This window comes from Cherax quadricarinatus, chromosome 79 (genome assembly GCF_038502225.1).
Source record: "Cherax quadricarinatus isolate ZL_2023a chromosome 79, ASM3850222v1, whole genome shotgun sequence".
Taxonomy (NCBI): domain Eukaryota; kingdom Metazoa; phylum Arthropoda; class Malacostraca; order Decapoda; family Parastacidae; genus Cherax; species Cherax quadricarinatus.
Window position 1 is genome coordinate 13,884,833 of NC_091370.1, and position 21,383 is coordinate 13,906,215.

General features: G+C 47.2%; 1 protein-coding gene across 7 annotated transcripts in view; it reads right to left on the minus strand.

Moving 5' to 3' along the window:
* LOC128702657 (Brefeldin-resistant Arf-GEF family protein schizo) overlaps nucleotides 1-21,383 on the minus strand; it is a 707,300-nt gene that overhangs the window by 446,484 nt on the left and 239,433 nt on the right. For 2 of the 7 annotated variants that reach the window (XM_070101938.1, XM_070101940.1), the window contains exon 2: nucleotides 7,873-8,350. The exons of 3 other annotated variants lie outside the window; for them this stretch is intronic. In XM_070101938.1, the coding sequence (XP_069958039.1) occupies nucleotides 7,873-8,297 (425 nt within the window). In that variant the 5' untranslated portion in view covers nucleotides 8,298-8,350. Of the gene's footprint in view, nucleotides 1-7,872; nucleotides 8,351-21,166; nucleotides 21,201-21,254; nucleotides 21,370-21,383 lie in introns of those variants that run through there. 2 more of the 7 variants (XM_070101939.1, XM_070101937.1) reach the window with 2 other exon arrangements.

Here is a 21,383-nt window from a genome sequence, read left to right on the forward strand (position 1 = left end):
CACTGCCTCCTGCACTAACCACAACTACCACATCCTGCACCACTTACCACATCACCAACCACTGCCACCTCCGTGACCCACCTGACCTGTTTTCCCACACTGGCTCAGCATTATTTCTTCCACTTTCGTTATTTTTTTTAGTCCCCCTACAGGTCTCAAGCTGCTTAAAATTCACCAGTCCACTGGTAACCACTTTCTAAGTTGTGGAGCTGCTGTTGCTGCTACTACTTCCTGCTACTGCTCCTGCTACTACTACTGTTACTGCTACTGCTACTACTACTACTACTACTACTACTGTTACTGCTACTGCTGCTGCTACTACTACTACTGTTACTGCTGCTACTACTACTACTACTGTTTGTCTTAACACAACTTCCTGCTGCTTTGATGTTTTTTTATTGTACAGTTGTTACTGCTACCACTTGCTGCTGTTACTGCTGTTCTTATCGTGTCACTACTGTTCTATACATATCTGTATTTATAATTGTTTTCAATTCAACGAGGCTGTGATCCGAGTGTACTGTGTTGATGTTACCTAGTTGCGCCTCTTGATACGTTCCCCCTTGTTTGTGAAGAAAACAAATCCAGCAGACTTTCATTTCTAGAAGAGTCTGTCGTGTGTTGATGCAAGTACCTGACATTGCACCTTCCGCTCCAGTTTCTGGTACAATGCTGTTGTCTATTTTCTTCCATTTTACGTCTGTGGGAAAGTTTCCAAGGAGGACAATATTTGACGTAGGATTTTACAGTTTCCCAGGCAGTTGTGTCAACATTATCAGTTCAATTAAGTCCTCTGATGTTGCTGATGGTGGACTGTATACGAGGATAATTAACACAGTTTTTACACTCCACTTTTATTCCAAGCGCTTCCACCTGATTTGATTTTAACAATTCAGTGTAAATAAGCACTATTTTTTCCTGTGTTTTTATGCACAGTATATTTGAAAAATAAATAATAAAGGAGGTCATTCCATTAATGTTTTGTTTTTACTGTTGCTGTTCCTGTTGCTGCTGTTGCTATCACTGCAGCATCTACTGGTTCTCACTAGCTGGATCAACAGGACCTTTTAAGGCAGGTCTGAACTAAGCGCCTCAGTCCCGCTACCTGGTTCTTGCTGTCTCCTGGAGTCTTGCTGGTTCCGTTTGTCCAGACACCTGCAGCAAGGTCGTCCTCCCCCACCATCCCCAAACACACACACACACACACACACACACACACAGATAAGTCAAAGGGATGTTAGGAAGTTTTTCTTCAGAGTTGTCAGGAAGTGGAATAGCCTAGAAAGTGACGTAGTGGAGGCAGAAACCATACATAGTTTTAAGACGCGGTTTGATAAAGCTCAGGGAGCAGGGAGAGGACCTAGCAGCAATCAGTGAAAAGGCGGGGCCAGGAGCTATGACTCGACCCCTGCAACCAAAAATAAGAGTACAAATAGGTGAGTACGCACACAGTGCACGGGGAATGCTATCAATGGCCTCTTTAAAATCGATGGGAGTGACGGTAATGCCAAATTGTGGACATGTCTACAGATTTCCCAGTCTTATTAATAATAAAAACCCATTAGGATTGCCACTCTTTACTCTGATGACTGACTGAACACAAAAGTTGCTTCGTAACCCCAATATTTCGCTCATTTCTTTGTCATCACAAACGAAGTTCCAGCTCCATTAAGCGAAGTCCCAATATCAGATGCGATTCTTGCGCTGGATATTTCATTCGGAAAAAACTGTTCTGGATTTCATTCAGTTTCATTCATGGCTTTTTTGCTCACTTTATCTCTCCTAGATTCTCTTTAATATATTTAGTTTGAGCTCAAGTGTCTTCCATTTCTTTAGTCAGTATTCCCTTTCCTTTCCCAAGGTCTGCAGCCTCTTGAGAAGTTCTGGGGTTGTCTGAGGTTGTCTGGAGTTGTCTGGGGTTGCCTGTGGTTGCCTGGGGTTGCCTGTGGTTGCCTGGGGTTGTCTGGGGTTGTCTGGGGTTGCCTGTGGTTGCCTGGGGTTGCCTGGGGTTGCCTGGGGTTGTCTGGGGTTGTCTGGGGTTGCCTGGGGTTGCCTGGGGCTGCCTGGAGTTGCCTGGAGTTGCCTGGGGTTGTGTGGGGTTGCCTGGGGTTGTGTGGGGTTGCCTGGGGTTGTGTGGGGTTGCCTGGGGTTGTCTGGGGTTGCCTGGGGTTGACTGGGGTTGCCTGGGGTTGTGTGGGGTAGCCTGGGGTTGTGTGGGGTTGTGTGGGGTTGCCTGGGGTTGCCTGGGGTGGCCTGGGGTTGTCGGGGGTTGCCTGGGGTTGCCTGGGGTTGCCTGGGGTTGCCTGGGGTTGCCTGGGGTTGTCTGGGGTTGCCTGGGGTTGCCTGGGGTTGTGTGGGGTTGCCTGGGGTTGTGTGGGGTTGCCTGGGGTTGCCTGGGGTTGCCTGGGGCTGCCTGGGGTTGCCTGTAGGTAGCGTCTAACCTGCAACTTTTCCTTCAAGTATACTCCTGACAAATATCATTAAGTGCCGCTGGTTTCATCCTCGAGAGAGACTGGAACAATACACAAATAACCCACACACGGCAGAAACTTGTGACGACGTTTCGGTCATACACGGACCATTAACTAGCCACGGTAGCATTATTTTAGTAAAGTCATGTTTTATTTCCCAAGTTAGTGAATTTGTTGTAAAAATTAAATTTGTTCAAGAAATACCCTCGTGAGTGTTTTTGTCTGCTCAGAGTGTTTGTCTGCTCAGTGTGTTTGTCTGCTCAGTGTGTTTGTCTGCTCAGAGTGTTTGTCTGCTCAGAGTGTTTGTCTGCTCAGTGTGTTTGTCTGCTCAGTGTGTCTGCTCAGAGTGTTTGTTTGCTCAGTGTGTCTGCTCAGTGTGTGTCTGCTCTGTGCTTGCCTGCTCAGAGCGTTTGTCTGCTCAGAGTGCTTGTCTGCTCAGTGTTTGTCTGCTCAGTGTGTTTGTCTGTTCAGTGTGTCTGCTCAGTGTGTTTGTCTGCTCAGAGTGTGTGTCTGCTCAGTGTGTTTGTCTGCTCTGTGTTTGTCTGCCCAGTGTGTCTGCTCTGTGTTTGTCTGCTCAGAGTATTTGTCTGCTCCGAGTGTGTGTCTGCTCAGTGTGTGTCTGCTCAGTGTGTGTCTGCTCAGAGTGCTGTAATAGTTTACAAAACTCACAAGTTGAAGAATGAGACACTTGTGCAATATTTATGAATCTTTATTGAGGAAATGTTTGGCCAGCCAGTGGCTTCTTCAGTCCACTACAGAGAAGGAAGGTGAAAGATGAGGAGAATGAGGTAATCAGTCCCTCAGCCTACAGTCGGTTTGTTCAGTCCATCAGTCTCGAGAAAAGTGCAGCATACGCTCGACTCTAGGCTGAGGGACTGATTACCTCATTCACCGTCCTTCTCTGTAGTGGACTAAAGAAACCATTGACTGGCGAAACACTTCGCCAGCCAGGTCTAAACATCAATTAGCGTTTGGCTCGAATCTGTTCTATTCGACGCCGTTATGATCCATAACAGATCCTCATTATCTGTAAATACAAACTAAAGGGTATTTTTAATCTGACGTGCCCCACTAACAGCCAATTTAAGGTCAATTTAACAGATATAACAGTTCATCTGTATACAAGTGTTCATCAGTCTTCATTTGTCAAGTTACTAAACCAGAACTACTGGTTTCTGGCATCTTATTATAACTACTACTGACATAGTATATTCAACTGACATCCACTTCCTCCTCTGATATACCTTTGATGAGTTTCGAGTCTTTCTACTCCCAGAGCCCGGCCATGGGCCAGGCTCGTCTGGTGCTAGCCTGGTTACTCAGGCAGTTGCTGCTGAAAGAACACCTCACAAGCAACATCTCACAACACCTCACAACCAAGAATGCCTCGCAACAAACTTTCTCAGACAAAACACCAATCATAATGCTAACTCCCTATAGTAAGGTACTGGCGACAAGTATGGTAGACATTCTTAGGTATGGCAGACACACACAAGTACGTTACACACACTGGTATGATACACACACACACACACACACACACACACACACACACACACACACACGGGGACAGGAGCCGAGTCTCGACCCCTGCAACCACAAATGAGAACACACACACACACACACACACACACACACACACACACACACACACACACACACACACACACACACACACACACAGTATAGAGCAAGCCTCGTATTATACACAACACTTCGTTCAGTGTAGTGCTTTAAGGACCCTAACAAATTATTTAAGCATTCATTTATACTTAACATTACAAAAAATAGGATCATTCACCTCTGCATTAGATTAAATACTTGAGCAGAATATTCTCTCAATTTGTCGTGATTACAGGAGCTGCAGTACACACGAGGGAGATTATATGCATTGAGAAACTTATCATTACGGAGTATTGCTTTTGCAACATTGTCAGAATGAGTTTAGAATGCCAACAATACTGGAAATTGCAATGCAACAGCTCTGCAACTCCCCCCCCCCACCCCCACCAAGGTAAGTAAACATGCTAACATCCGTGGAATTACCTTCTGTTGTGTCCTTACATCTGCACAACAGTGAGTGTGTTATCAGACTCTCCTGTTAAGGGTGGCGCTGACGGCAGCACTAAACTGAGCATGTAAAAAAACATGAAAGAGCAATGATGTTTTACAATAACAACGTCTCGCTCAAAGAAAGTTTAGCGAAACAGGTATAACAAACATTTAAGCTTCATTGTTACACATCTTAAATCTTTGTCATCTGTCAGAACGTTGTCTTGTAGCAGCGTAACTACAGGTTACACCTGCAGTTATGTTGCATGCATATATGTATACATAATATGTCGTGCTGAATAGGTAAAACTTGCTATTTTGGCTTAAATAACAACGCTCTTCTTGCCGAATAAGGTAAGCGAAAATTTTTGTATGCAATAATTTTGCAAAAATCATTCTGAACCTAACGAAAACAATATATTTCATTGCGTTTATTATTAAATTACTGTAAATTTATCTGAAATATATTTAGTTGGCTAAATTAAATTGCGCCCGTTACAATAAGGTTAGGCAAGTTTTTTAAGGTTCTTTTGATACAAAATTATTAATTTTTACATTAATATAAATGAAAAAATATACATCTTTAAACACATGAGAAAATTTTAGAAAGGACTTAATTTTAAAGGAGTTCCTGTTAACTGAGCAGTTTTACCTGTTCAGCACGACATATATATGTCATGTTCTGACTAATTCTCATGAAAATTTAGCAAAGACACACAAAAAAAAAAACGCACACAAACACACACGGTCTACTTGACACTTTGTATATTTCCAATATAATGCATGACTGTCAGTGAGAGAGAGAGAGAGAGAGAGAGAGAGAGAGAGAGAGAGAGAGAGAGAGAGAGAGAGAGAGAGAGAGAGAGAGAGAGAGAGAGAGAGAGAGAGTGAGAGAGAGAGAGAGAGAGAGAGAGAGAGAGAGAGAGAGAGAGAGAGAGAGAGAGAGAGAGAGAGAGAGAGAGAGAGAGAGACAGAGAGAGAGAGAGACAGAGACAGAGACAGAGAGAGAGAGAGAGACAGAGAGAGAGAGAGAGACAGAGACAGAGACAGAGACAGAGAGAGAGAGAGAGAGAGAGAGAGAGAGAGAGAGAGAGACAGAGAGAGAGAGAGGAGACAGAGAGAGAGAGAGAGAGACAGGAGAGAGAGAGACAGAGAGACAGAGAGAGAGAGAGGAGAGAGAGGGAGAGAGAAAGAGAGAGAGAGAGAGAGAGAGAGAAGGACAGAGAGAGAGAGACCGAGAGAGGAGGACAGAGAGAGAGACAGAGAGAGAGAGACAGAGAGAGAGACAGAGAGAGAGACAGAGAGAGAGACAGAGACAGAGAGAGAGACAGAGAGAGACAGAGAGAGAGAGAGACAGAGAGAGAGAGAGAGAGAGAGAGAGAGAGAGAGAGAGAGAGAGAGAGAGAGAGAGAGAGAGAATGCCGAGAAGAGAACAACCTCTCTAGTCTGTACAGTGACCGTCACTACCCAACATTCCAACGTCTCTCAGGACTTACACAGCATGGTAGGCCTACAGCAGTACTCTAACATTTGCTTAAATTCTTGTGTTAGCACAAACCTTACCTATGTTTGTCTCTCCTGCCTGTAAATTGTACTACCACAAGATATGATCATTCTGGGTCATCCTAGGTAATTTACACATGTTACTATGCAATAAGATCACAGTACAGAGGTGATATCACAATACGCAGACCAACTACAGTGAAAAAAATAGCGAACTTCCAAGCGCTCTCGTGATTTCTCACATTCTCAAGGAACTGTTTCTTGAATGTGAAGACTCACGAAAGCGCTTGGAGGGTCACCTCCGAAATAATCTCCAGGTAAACTCCAGATAAACGTATAATAATTGTGCTTATGTGTACCTGTACCTAAATAAACTTACACAAAAGCCTGCTGCGCAGACGAAACATCTAAAGCTTCCAATTGGAAGTTGCGTTTACCAACAAGGTCTCAAATAAGTAAGTTTGAGATAGATCGAATTAAACAGAGGTCCAATGTCTGCCGCTTTCCCACTTCAAAAAGTCAGTGGCAGCTCTCAGGAGGAAACTACAACAAACCACCACCTGCTTTGGGTATTTGACCAGCCTGGATGTAAAGACTTGGCATGCTTGTGGACCGCTAGCACCAACCTCCTGGTTGACTAGGTCATCAAGGCTGGCTTCAGGCCGGGCTATGAAGGTCGAAGAACACTTGAAACCTGTGACAGGTATATCACAGGTCACAGAGAGGGGGGCGAACACCTGTTGTATCTTCACGTCCAAGTCCTCGACCAGATCCACAAGCATTAACTATTTTCAACTAACCTAACCACAAATTTCTTCATAAATCACAAAAGTAAACAAACAACGGTTCCTAACAATATAAACGTTCACAACGATTGCTATAGCGAAATAAACTGACAACGGGTCCTAATATAAATGTGTGCAGAGATTAGTGTAATTTGGAACGATCACTACAACAATTTAAACCTGTTAGATATAATGATTGGCTGTTAGATATAATGATTGAAAGTGTTAGTTATATTGTTAATGTAGTGAAGTGTTCACCTGGTGGTCCTGACCACAGCACCACAGAGGTATATTAGTTATGATAGTGACAACACCTGCAGGGACTGGCACATTTTTCGATATTACAAGGTGTACATAGAGCCTTCTGCTTTAAAATCTTGGCCTCAATCATCTAGATAACAAATGATAGCCTTCAATCTAGACAGAAGTTCTCAGCAGATAGCCTGGGTGTGCTGTCTGTCTTTCCCATGTATATAAAACTCTTACTCGTGATATTTGAAAGATATAACAAGGACAAACGTGAGAGGACAATATTAATCTACAATGAATGTATATTATTCAAATAAGCAAATTTGTGGGGTTTTAGAATGTGAGGTAATGTGAGGTGATGAGAGGCTGATCTAGTGTGCGTGCAAGATTATTGCAACTGCTGATCAACTGTGAACACCTGCATCAACAATAACAGGTCAGTGCTTGCTTTTAAATACAATAATAAAATAATAGTGTGGATTACACAAGATGTATGAACATACACCGAGGAATCAACCGTCACACACACACACACACACACACACACACACACACACACACAGTGGAGGCAGGAGCTATACATAGCTTTAAGGTGAGGTACGGTAAGGCTCTTGGAGAAGAAAGTGGCCCTAGTAGCGACTAGCGAAGAGGTGGGACCAGGAGCTATGAATCACCACTGCAACCATAAACAGGTGAGTACACACACACACACACACACACACACACACACACACACACACACACACACACACACGAAGGTCGAAGCACATTAACACACCTGTCAACAACATAGTAACACTACATGACTATACCTGTGTGACGGCTTGCGGGATATCCTGACGGAGGCGCGGGGAATATGACAGGCAGCGAGGGCGGGGCAGAACCTGAAGGGCACCTGGGGGCCCTCAAGAGCCTCCCTCACACTAATGGGTTCCCAGGAGTCGTCGCCACGCCAGCATGGGTTCAACCTCTCGCGGAAGTCCCTTGCCTGAGGGAACTCTGATGGTCTGAGGGTGGCAGTGGACTTGGTTCTCCGGGGGGAGTCCCTGGAGTGGCTCCAGGAGCGCCCCGACATTTGTAAGTAACTGGCAGCATCATCCTGGTAGCTGGAGCGTCGGCGAGGCTGGCCGTCACGGGCAGGGGCACGGGTAGGCCTATAGTAGTCCTGCAAAGGCTCCCTGATAGGCGGCGGGTGCAGGCCCTGAAAGGAAGGCTCGCACGCCACCACTGGAGTCATCTTGTGTTCACCTCCACTCCACTCACTCCCTCCCTCCAACTCTACTAAACTGTCTAAAGAAATAGAAAGATACCTAACTAGTTTCATGATCTACACCCTTTCTACATCACATAATTACGCAACGGATATATCACTGGTGGCCACAGTAAGAGTAACAGTGAAGGATGGTGCCACACAATGCTGCCACCACCCTATCTCACCTCTCGACCTGATAACACACCTCGTCTCTATCAATACGAGTTTCAGGAAATCTTATCAGCACTAACTTCACAACAACCTGCCCCTCACCCTTCCCTGACTCGCCTAACTACGCTACTCTATTAAACTTATTACTTGTGCTTCATTTACAAACCATTATGTGAATACCTGCCCCTCACCCTTCCCTGACTCGCCTAACTACGCTACTCTATAAAACTTTTTACTTACTTGTGCTTCATTTACAAACCATTATGTGAATACCTGCAACGTAAGAGTACCCTGTTCTGCATGATAGTTGAATTGTGGCAACAATGGTAGCAATATTTCCCTGTTATATCCTGTCACACAGAGTGGACTGCATACCTTAGAGAAGGAAATATGTTATCCTTAGCTAGGAGGAGAATTCAGTAAAGCGACTTCGTTAAGTATTCAACTATTGCTCGAGCAGATTTAAAAATTTGTTCCAACAGAGCTGTAGCTACTATTGCGTTGGAATTACCATCTATTATTCCTTGGTGGTAGTGAGGCCCCCAGTACCACGTTACTACTCCCCTCCCCACAATCTCCGCCCAACACATTCCCTTCCCCAACCCTTATACCTCCCTACTGCTACTTATACTGTTCATCTAAGAAACTACAGTGAGCCTTCCAGCTTCATCTGAAGAACGACCCCTACTGTAGCAGGTGGGACTGTACCCTGTACAGGCGCCTCTTAACAAGCTAACAAAAACCAACACAGCACTATTCACTGAGGGTAGGTACCAGCTTTTATTGTGTCAGCTGGCGCAGCTACCAGCTGTTTGACATTATCGCACGACACCTCAATATAATGAAAACTATTGTTACAATAGACTTGCAATATTTTGTTTCATGACATTGTACAGCATACGTCAGCACTTATTGAAACATTGTGTGGGGGATGTGCGTAGGAGCGAAGCCGGGGAGGGTATGGGTTGTGGGTGAGAGGAGGGTATGTGTTTTGTGGGAAGGAAGAAGTGTTGTGTTGTGTTGTAGGGGCCAAAAATCTGCACAATCCAGGGCAACATGGGTTCAGGGCAGTTCGCTCCTGTCTCTCACAACTACTGGATCACTATGATATGGCCTTGGATGCACTGGAAGAAAATCAGAATGCAGATGTAATATACACAGACGTTGCAAAAGCATTTGACAAATGCGATCATGGCGTAATAGCCCATAAAATACGTGCTAAAGGAATAACTGGGAAAGTGGGGAGATGGATCTTCAACTTCCTAACAAATCGAACACAAAGAGTAGTGGTCAACAGACTTAAATCGGAGGCTGCCATAGTGAAGAGCTCTGTTCCACAAGGCACAGTACTCGCCCCCATCTTATTCCTCATCCTCATATCAGACATAGACAGAGATATACATCACAGCACCGTATCATCCTTTGCGGATGATACTAGGATCTGCATGAGGCTGTCATCTGCTGAGGACGCGGTTAACCTCCAAGAAGATATAAATAAAATTTTCCAGTGGGCAACGGTAAACAATATGATGTTCAATGAGGACAAATACCAACTACTCCGTTATGGAAAACTGGAGAAGATAATAACTAGAACAGAGTATACTACAGACTCTGGCCATACAATAGAGCGGAAAAATAATGTAAGGGACCTGGGAGTAGTAATGTCTGAGGATCTCACTTTCAAGGACCACAACAGTGCCACGATCGCACGTGCAAAAATGATAAGATGGATAATGAGAACGTTCAAAACGAGAGATGCCAAGCCAATGATGATCCTTTTCATATCACTTGTTCTCTCTAGGCTGTCAAGCACCTTAACTACTGGGAACGCTTGGAAGCACTTGACTTGTACTCGTTGGAACGCAGGAGGGAGAGATGTATCATAATCTGTGTGCAGATTTGGGACCATTCTGGAAGGAATGGTCCCAAATCTGCACACAGAAATCACTCCCTACAAAAGTAAAAGACTGGGCAGGCGATGCAAAATGCCCCCAATAAAAAGTAGGGGCGCCATTGGTACACTAAGGGAAAACACCAAAAGTGTTCGGGGCCCAAGACTCTTCAACAGCCTCCCATCAAGCATTAGGGGAACTGCCAATAAACCCCTGGCTGCCTTCAAGAGAGAGCTGGACAGATACCTAAAGTCAGTGCCGGATCAGCCGGGCTGTGGCTCGTACGTTGGATTGCGTGCGGCCAGCAGTAACAGCCTAGTTGATCAGGCCCTGATCCATCGGGAGGCCTCGTCATGGACCGGGCCGCGGGGCCGTTGATCCCCGGAATAACCTCCAGGTAACCTCCAGGAGGGGAGGGAGGAAGGGAAGGGAACGGTACGCGTTGTGAGGTAGAGGTGAGGGTAAACTGTCAGCTTGAAGGGTGGAACACGAACCCCCAAAAGGGAGTAGATATTGTTTCAATCCGGTTAGATCTGTGGGTCAACCTGAAGGGTGGGAAGTGATTTGCAAGCATTGGATACACCGACAGTATCCGGCTACCTTCTTCTCTGACACAAACACTGAAGTGACAAGAGTTAGTTTTCCCTGTTACAGTCTGATATGTTCTACTCACTGACGTGTGTGTTTGCAGTCGTCGATTCATAGCTCCTGGCCCCGCCTCTTAAAACTGTACTTGCAGTACTAATTCCTGGCCATCTTTCTCACCTATTCATACTGCAAATTGAGTTTGCTTTCATACCTCACCTAGCATATTCCTCTCATCTGTGTTTATGTTTCCATGTTCCCTTGTCTCTTGTTATCGTTCTCTCTCCATCCATTCTAGTACGTAGTAATTGTATCTTGGTCTCTTCAAGTAGTTTACCTCTAGTCGCTTTAGAGTTTCCTCGTAGTGCTTTTCCCTCAGTTCCCGGACAAGACTGGCTGCCAACGTCAGCACCTTGGTGATGTAAACAGGTTTTACCAGGTGGAGGCTCCACGCTGGTGCTGCTTACTCAGTGACTAGCCTCCCAGGAGCTGCCAAAGTTATGAGGTGGATGTTCACCTCAGGTTCACTCCCAATAAAGGAAGAGGGAGAAAAAGAATGAAGAGGTGGAGTGAGAGGGAGTTGGGACGAGGAAAAGGGAAAGCAGAGGCAGGAGGGGTAGAGGGAGAGACTGCAAGGGAAGGGAGCAGGAAGAGATCATATGGGTAATGAGACATTACTTCCACCATCCCTCGACGCTTCCCACGCACCTGTCACTACGTAACAGTGACCTGTTACCACGCAAGTGACCTGCCCCCATGCAATCTCTCAGACCTACCTATGGCTTGTCACGACAAAACCTATCCTGTGTGATGAAATATGACAAGGAAACACTTAGCCTTTTATTCCCACTGTTTTAGTATCATACAAACTCTGGTAACAGCCCGGACCGTGACAGGGCTCCGGGAGAAGAAAAACTCTCGGAACTCATCACAAGTATAGCATACTACTTGCAGTTTTAATAAAATGTAACAGTGAAGCCAAGAGATTTGAACTTGTAACACCAAACTTACATACGCAAGAAGTGAACGCACATATAACAATTACGGTGTGGTTAACATTACGTCTGTGACCATAAGAGCCATGACGCGCCATCACACTGCTAAGAGTAAAAAAAAAAAAAAAAAAAAAAAAAAAAAAAAAAAAAAAAAAAAAAAATACAGAATACAATTTTTATTTCTTTGTACAGGTTATAATGTGTGGGTTACATTTTATAAATGCTAAGTACAAAGAAAGCTACTAACATGCATTAGTATTTCGGGCATGTTAGAGGAAAACTGAAAACGACCGTGTTACATTATGTTATCTCCGTATTATGGATTCTCCGCATTCTCTCCGTTTCCTTCCCACCTTATCCTGTGTGTGTGTGTGTGTGTGTGTGTGTGTGTGTGTGTGTGTGTGTGTGTGTGTGTGTGTGTGTGTGTGTGTTTATTTTAGTACCCTCAGAAACACCCACAGGGAAGGAAGAGTAGAGGAACGACTATCAGATCAGAGATGTAAATCTCTGGTCAGGAGGATTACCAGGAGGACTGGTTTCAGACCAGGCTGCAGGGGCGATGATCCCCCTCCCCCTGTCACCAGGTATACCACACTGGCAGTAACGTCCTGTTAACATAATCCACACCAGTGACACTCCACCACCAGTGACACACTACCACCAGTGACACTCGTGATCAGGCCTTGATCCACCGGGAGGCCTGGTCATGGACCGGGGTTTACCTGGAGAGAGTTCCGGGGGTCAACGCCCCCGCGGCCCGGTCTGAGACCAGGCCTCCTGGTGGATCAGAGCCTGATCAACCAGGCTGTTGCTGCTGGCTGCACGCAAACCAACATACGAGCCACAGCCCGGCTGATCCGGAACTGACTTTAGGTGCTTGTCCAGTGCCAGCTTGAAGACTGCCAGGGGTCTGTTGGTAATCCCCCTTATGTGTGCTGGGAGGCAGTTGAACAGTCTCGGGCCCCTGACACTTATTGTATGGTCTCTTAACGTGCTAGTGACACCCCTGCTTTTCATTGGGGGGATGGTGCATCGTCTGCCAAGTCTTTTGCTTTCGTAACGAGTGATTTTCGTGTGCAAGTTGTTGATCCCCGGAATACCCTCCAGGTAGACCTTTCCCCTTCCTTCTCTCTACTAGCACCTCCAGCCACTCCATTTATGTTATCTCCACTGTCACGCAAATATTTACTCAAAGTCACGCACCCTTCCTTCCCCCACCACCCCAGAGAATTTACTCGACCCCTGCAACCACAACAAGGCATGACAATTACGTTACCTATAGTCAGTTTTGGGGGTCACCGCCCCCCACGGCCACGTCCAAGACTAAGCCTCCTGGTGTGCAAGCAGCTCCTCACCCATGGTGTGTCTAAACCCCCCGCTCACCGTCACCAGTTGATAGTCAAATGACGTCCAGGAGATACAACTCGCTCCCAACATACACAACCAGGTAAGTGGAGATGTGTGGGCGTGGGAACGCAGAGAGGTGGGCGTGGGAGCTCTTACACGCCCTCACCGCGACACCCTGGCCACAAGTGCTATTCTCAACGTTATTTATGGAGGTTCCCTCAACCTTGATCCTCGTGACCAAAATATTACACTGACTCACTTTCCCACCACACACTTATCCTGTGTGTGTGTGTGTGTGTGTGTGTGTGTGTGTGTGTGTGTGTGTGTGTGTGTGTGTGTGTGTGTGTGTGTGTGTGTGTGTGTGTGTGTGTGTGTGTACTCGCTTAATTGTATTCACCTAATTGTGGTTGCAGGGGTCGAGACTCAGCTCCTGGCCCCGCCTCTTCACTGATCGCTACTAGGTCCTCTCTCTCTGCTTCCAGAGCTTTGTCATACCTCGTCTTAAAGCTATGTATGGTTCCTGCCTCCACTACATCACTTGTTAGGCTATTCCACTTCCTGACGACTCTATGACTGAAGAAATACTTCCTAACATCCCTCTGACTCGTCTGAGTCTTCAGGTTCCAATTGTGACCCCTTGTTTCTGTGTCCCCTCTCTGGAACAACTTGTCTCTACCTTACCTATTCCACGCAGTATTTTGTATGTAGTTATCATGTCTCCCCTGACCCGCCTGTCCTCCAATGTCGTCAGTCCGATTTCCCTCAACCTTTCTTAGTAGGACATACCCCTGAGCTCCGGAACTAGCCTTGTTGCAAACCTTTACATTTTCTCTAATTTTTTGACGTGTTTGACCAGGTGTGGGTTCTAAACTGGTGCTGCATACTCCAGTGTGTACGTTTGTTTTAGTACCCTCAGAAACATCCACAGGGAAGGAAAAGGAAAGACTATCAGATCAGAGATGTAGATCTCTGGTCAGGAGGATTACCAGGAGGACTGGTTTCAGACCAGGCTGCAGGGGCGATGACCCCCCTCCCCCTGTCACCAGGTATACCACACTGGCAGTAACGTCCTGTCAACACAATCCACACCAGTGACACTCCACCACCAGCGACACACCACCACCACCAATGGCACCACCAGCGACACCACCACACCACCAGTGACACACCACCACCACTACATCACCAGTGACACACCACCACTACACCACCAGTGACACACCACCAGCACCACACCACCACTACACCACCAGTGACACTCCACCACCACCACACCACCAGTGATACACCACTATTGACACACCACCACCACTACACCACCAGTGACACACCACCACCACTACACCACCAGTGATACACCACTATTGACACACCACCACCACTACACCACCAGTGACACACCACCACCACTACACCACCAGCGACACCACCACTACACCAGTGACACACCACCACCACTACACCACCAGTGACACCACCACCACCAGTGACACACCACCACCACTACACCACCAGACACCACCACTACACCAGTGACACACCACCACCACTACACCACCAGCGACACCACCACCACCACTACACCAGTGACACACCACCACCAGTGACACCACCACCACTACACCACCAGTGACACACCACCACCACTACACCACCAGTGACCGCCACCACTACACCACCAGTGACACCACCACCAGTGACCGCCACCACCACTACACCACCAGTGACACACCACCACCACTACACCACCAGTGACACCACCACCAGTGACACCACCACCAGTGACCGCCACCACCACTACACCACCAGTGACACACCACCACCAGTGACCCCCACCACCACCAGTGACACACCACCAGTGACACACCACCACCAGTGACACCACCACCAGTGACCGCCACCACCACTACACCAGTGACCGCCACCACCACTACACCAGTGACACACCACCACCAGTGACACACCACCACCAGTGACCGCCACCACCACTACACCACCAGTGACCGCCACCACCACTACACCACCAGTGACACACCACCACCAGTGACCGCCACCACCACTACACCACCAGTGACCGCCACCACCACTACACCACCAGTGACACACCACCACCAGTGACCGCCACCACCACACCACCACCACTACACCACCAGTGACACACCACCACCAGTGACCGCCACCACCACTACACCACCAGTGACCGCCGCCACCACCACTACACCACCAGTGACACACCACCACCAGTGACCGCCACCACCACTACACCACCAGTGACACACCACCACCAGTGACCGCCACCACCACTACACCACCAGTGACACACCACCACCAGTGACCGCCACCACCACTACACCAGTGACACCACCACCAGTGACCGCCACCACCACTACACCACCAGTGACACCACCACCAGTGACCACCACCACCACTACACCACCAGTGACACCACCACCAGTGACCGCCACCACCACTACACCACCAGTGACACCACCACCACCAGTGACTGCCACCACCACTACACCACCAGTGACATACCACCACCAGTGACACACCACCACCACTACACCACCAGTGACCGCCACCACCACTACACCACCAGTGACCGCCACCACCACTACACCACCAGTGACACACCACCACCAGTGACCGCCACAACCAGTGACACACCACCACCACTACACCACCAGTGACACACCACCACCACTACACCACCAGTGACCGCCACCACCACTACACCACCAGTGACACACCACCACCAGTGACACCACCACTACACCACCAGTGACACACCACCACCACTACACCACCAGTGACACCACCACCACTACACCACCAGTGACTGCCACCACCACTACACCACCAGTGACCGCCACCACCACTACATCACCAGTGACACACCACCACCACTACACCACCAGTGACACACCACCACCACTACACCACCAGTGACACACCACCACCAGTGACACCACCACCACTACACCACCAGTGACACACCACCACTACACCACCACCAGTGACCGCCACCACCACTACACCACCAGTGACACACCACCACCACTACACCACCAGTGACACACCACCACCACTACACCACCAGTGACCACCACCACCACTACACCACCAGTGACACACCACTACACCACCACCAGTGACACCACCACCACTACACCACCAGTGACACCACCACCACTACACCACCAGTGACACCACCACCACCACTACACCACCAGTGACCACCACCACCACTACACCACCAGTGACACACCACCACTACACCACCACCAGTGACACACCACCACTACACCACCACCAGTGACACACCACCACTACACCACCACCAGTGACACACCACCACCACACCACCACCAGTGACCGCCACATTCGCTCATGCCTATCAAACAACTTTCTCAGTCTCATAAAAGTAATCACAGGGGGAGGGGGAAGGGGGGGGAAGGGTGAAACATAAAAATAAATACACAAACCACAAGTCATTACAGTAAAATTTTTCATCAACTTCTATGAAAAAGTGAAAAAACACACAGATGTGACGATGATACAGCAGAACCCGACTGCCGGATACAGCACAACCAGAGAGAGAGAGAGAGAGAGAGAGAGAGAGACTAAGAACAGCCACGAAGGAGGGAATAAGATAATCATAAAATCAAACAACAGCAAAGATGAAAAGGTAATTGCTGAAGTAATAGAAAAATGTTATTTAAAATGTTACAAACTGGCTCTTTCTAAGACTTTTTCCTTTATAATCTTATGACCTTTGTCCTAATTATCATCTTTTGCGAATTTCTCAAAAGTCGTACAAAGAGTTATTAATTGTACTTACGAGCTACTGGTAACTACCGTCTCTCACTGGAATGACGGAGAGAGCTCCCCTCTTACCTAGAGATAACGACAACAAGTTCAATTGTTTTAGGCAAGTTTCCAGATAAGACATGTGCAATAGTTAAGTATCCTTATTGTGAAACGTTTCACCTACGCAGTAGGTTTCTTCAGTCGACTGGTATCTTTATTCCGACACATTTCGCCTACTGTGCAGGCGAAATGTTTCGGAATATACCTACCTGGTGGACGTGTCTTAACTTATCGGTACTGTAAACCATCATCGTATTAAACTTCACAGATGTGGGCCTTGAAAATGGGACATCGCATTATAAAATGAAGACTTGAGGGATGATGTGGCGGTGATCCAGCGAGCAGGTGGGCGAGAGTGGGCGGCAGAACGGGTGGCTGAGTGGGTGGGTGGGAAAAATAATGCTATTAGCCAGGGGTAGGACAGGATACTGTGGCAAGGAAGTAGACTGGAATAATTACTGCACACTAACGCACACCCCTCCTTTACTCCCCCCTCTCTTAATCTTTCCTTCTCTTCCCACTCCTTTATCCCCCTCCCACCCTATCCTCCCCACCTCTTCGTCCTTTCTTCGTAGCTCCTGTCACGTAGTTCCGGTCCCAGTTATGAGGAATACTTGTGAACTTACTCCAAACTTTGTGTACGTTCACATAAGAACATAAGAAAAGGAGGAACACTGCAGGAGGCCTGTTGGCCCATAAGCTTCATGACGCTGCAGAGTACCTTTGATATACCTTTAATGAAATCTGAGTGTTTCTACTCCCGGAGCCTGGCTCATCTGGTGCTAGCCTGGTCAACCAGGCCTTGTCTTGTTTCTGGGAACATGTGTCATGTTTGTTCCTAATTTCACAATCCCTCCCCACCCCCCTTCTCTCTCTCTCCTTTCTTTACATTAAGAACTCAAGTATCAAAATAACAGTGTACAGTAAAAATTTTTAACAAGTCAAGGTTTAGTAATATTACTGATACACAATACCGACAACTTGATAAATCATGTACATAATTTACGTTTTTTTTTACTGTGACGTTTCGCCTGCGCAGGAGACTTCACCAGTCGAATACAGAGGTGTAATACTGAAGACAATGGAAGAGGTGGAGAAGTAATTATAAAGGTGCTCAGTCCTTCAACCTTAATATAAGGTAATCAGTCCTTTAGTCTTGATAGGTGCCCAGTCCTTCAACCTTGATATAAGGTAATCAATCCCTTAGTCTTGATTGGTGTTCAGTCCTTTAGCACTGATGTAAGGTGATCAGTCGCTTAGTCTTGACTGAAATCACCTCTGCAATCAACTGAAGAAGCCTGATACACAGGCGAAGTGTTTAAGTAATAAAGATCCCCGAGTGTTGCGCAGGTGGTTTTGCTCATCACGGCGAGTCAAGGTGTTGAAGGGCAGGTGTTACCCCAGAACAACTGATACTTGTGTTGTGCGCGCTGACTTTAGGGTCAATAATATGAACTTACAAACCAAAGTTGCGTTAGTTATGAACGTGAGCGCCGATACGACTGTTACTTGTTAATTAAACGATCAAGATTACATATAAATATTAAAATTAGACAGCCATATCATAGAGGAAGAGGGACTTAGGAAGGGGGGAAACAGGGGGGCGTAGGAAGGAAAAAAGGGGACTTGTGAAGGGGAAAAAAGAGGAGCTTAGGAAGGAAGGGGAAAGGGTGGGGGCTTTAGGAAGGGCAAGAGTTGTTTAGGAAAGGATGAAAGGGAAAGGGGTGAGAGAAAAGGGAAGGGTTGAAAGGGGGAAAGGTTGAGAGAGGGGAAAGGTTGAGAGAGGGGAAGGACTGAGAGGAAGAGAGGGGAAGGACTGAGAGGAAGAGAGGGGAAGGACTGAGAGGAAGAGAGGGGAAGGACTTAGAGGAAGAGAGGGGAAGGACTGAGAGGAAGAGGGGAAGAGATGCGAGGGAGAAAGGGGTAAATGAGCTGGGCGTATTTTGGGTCAGCTGGTTGCCATGCGGTGGTAGGAGGAGGGATTATTAGAAGGGGGCCGAGAGGGAGGGGGAGGGGGTTGTTGGCTTCCAACTATCCACATGTACACTGCACAAAAAAAAAATTACATTGTGAGTACACATGAACACTGTATACATACATGAACATGTACACTGTGTGCCAGTACATTGTATTGTAGCTACTGAACCTATTGTGGAAATTACTGTACGATATCCTCACCGCACTATTGCAGCCTAGCACGGGCTGAAGTTTCTCCCAGGTCATGTATGTAACCCATCCTCTGAGATGGAATATAACAGGGAAACAGCTATCATTAAGAATACTGCAACCGTACTGCTGGTGCTTCCACAATGTAGCTACCATATAGAATAGGGAAGCAACACACTACGGATATTCCCATAATGTAACTAACATATATAATGGTGTAACAGCACACTGCAGGTATTCCCACAATTTACCTATCAAATACAATAGTGAAGCAGCAGACTGCGGGTGTATGCACTTCAAAAAACAACAATAAGCCAGAAAGCAGGTCGTGCGTGAGCGTGGATATTTGTGGGTCAGCTGGTTGCCCCAGGGTGTTGGATGGGAGATGGGGAAGTGTAGGCCAGAGGTAAGAGGCGCATGATCTGGTTGCCCCAGGGTGTTGGATGGGAGATGGGGAAGTGTAGGCCAGAGGTAAGAGGCGCATGATCTGGTTGCCCCAGGGTGTTGGATGGGAGATGGGGAAGTGTAGGCCAGAGGTAAGAGGCGCATGATCTGGTTGCCCCAGGGTGTTGGATGGGAGATGGGGAAGTGTAGGTCAGAGGTAAGAGGCGCATGATCTGGTTGCCCCAGGGTGTTGGATGGGAGATGGGGAAGTGTAGGCCAGAGGTAAGAGGCGCATGATCTGGTTGCCCCAGGGTGTTGGATGGGAGATGGGGAAGTGTAGGTCAGAGGTAAGAGGCGCATGATCTGGTTGCCCCAGGGTAGAGGATGTGGAGAGAGAGGGAGCGTGTGGAGTGAGCTGGAAAGGTAGATCTGGTGGTTGCCTGAGAGAGAGGAGAAAGGGATGGGGGTACCGGCAAAGCCGAGAGGAGAGATGTTTGTAACTTGAAATGTGTATTTTATAAGCTGAAACAGGTATGGACACACACTCGGGTGACCAAGATGGGAGTTTGGGGAACTTCATACGCTGGGTTAAACTCCACTCGTCGTTATGTTCATAAATATCCGCAACCATCACAACTATCCACAACCATCACAACCACCTCCATTGCCATAACCACCGTCAACTATGAACACCGCCACTACCCCCAATCCCCGCCATAACTAACACCATCAATCACCAACAATCACTGTCCCCACCACCAGCCACCTTTGTACACTTTACCTGCCCAACACCACTTAATGTCAACAGGGCCGATAAACCTCTTTTTGTTAGGCGGTTCTTCCCCTCCCCTCCCCTCCAACCCCTCCGCCATTTGGGGCAGGCAACAAACACGTCACATACCTGTTATCTTACATATTCTTATCAGGTGCTAAAAATGTGTACATATATGTACTCTTTACACACATGTCCTATTGTTGCATTTACGAATATATTATATATACATTTATATATAATATATAAACACACAATCATTACTGTAAATAGAAGGAGGTAAGTAGGTGAATACAGGCAGGGTGATACTACTTGAATAATACGGGCTCACGTGATGATGCAGATGTTTACACTACCTAAGCTGAGGGAGGAGCTTACTCCTGGCTCACACCTGACGCTAACATCTGTCTCCACACCTGTACTACACTACCACAAGTGCAAACAACTACCGCGTAGCTTGTACAACACTAAAACAGTAAATACTCTTCTATATACCGATTATATATAAACACCAATCAAGTGTCATTAAATAACCTACAGCTATCAATTAGCACTTAACCATTAGCTGACAGTAGGTAAGAGGCAGGGGCCATGAGCTATGTAGCAACCCTGCAAGCACAACTACGAGGGCACACGTGTCCGTAACATGCACATGGTGACACTTTTACCAACACTCAGGGTAGCACTTCATTTAAGATACACTTATGAAACACAAGAGGCCTCGGGCAACACAACTCTACACTGAACTTGTCACGCTCACATAGTTCAACTTTTCACAAGTAACGCATTTCCAGTGCGTATCCCGAGACGCACTTGGCGGCGCGCCACATGAGCTTCCAGGTAGCACATCCGAGTAATCCAGGAACGGCGAGGCAGGTACGAGGTGCGA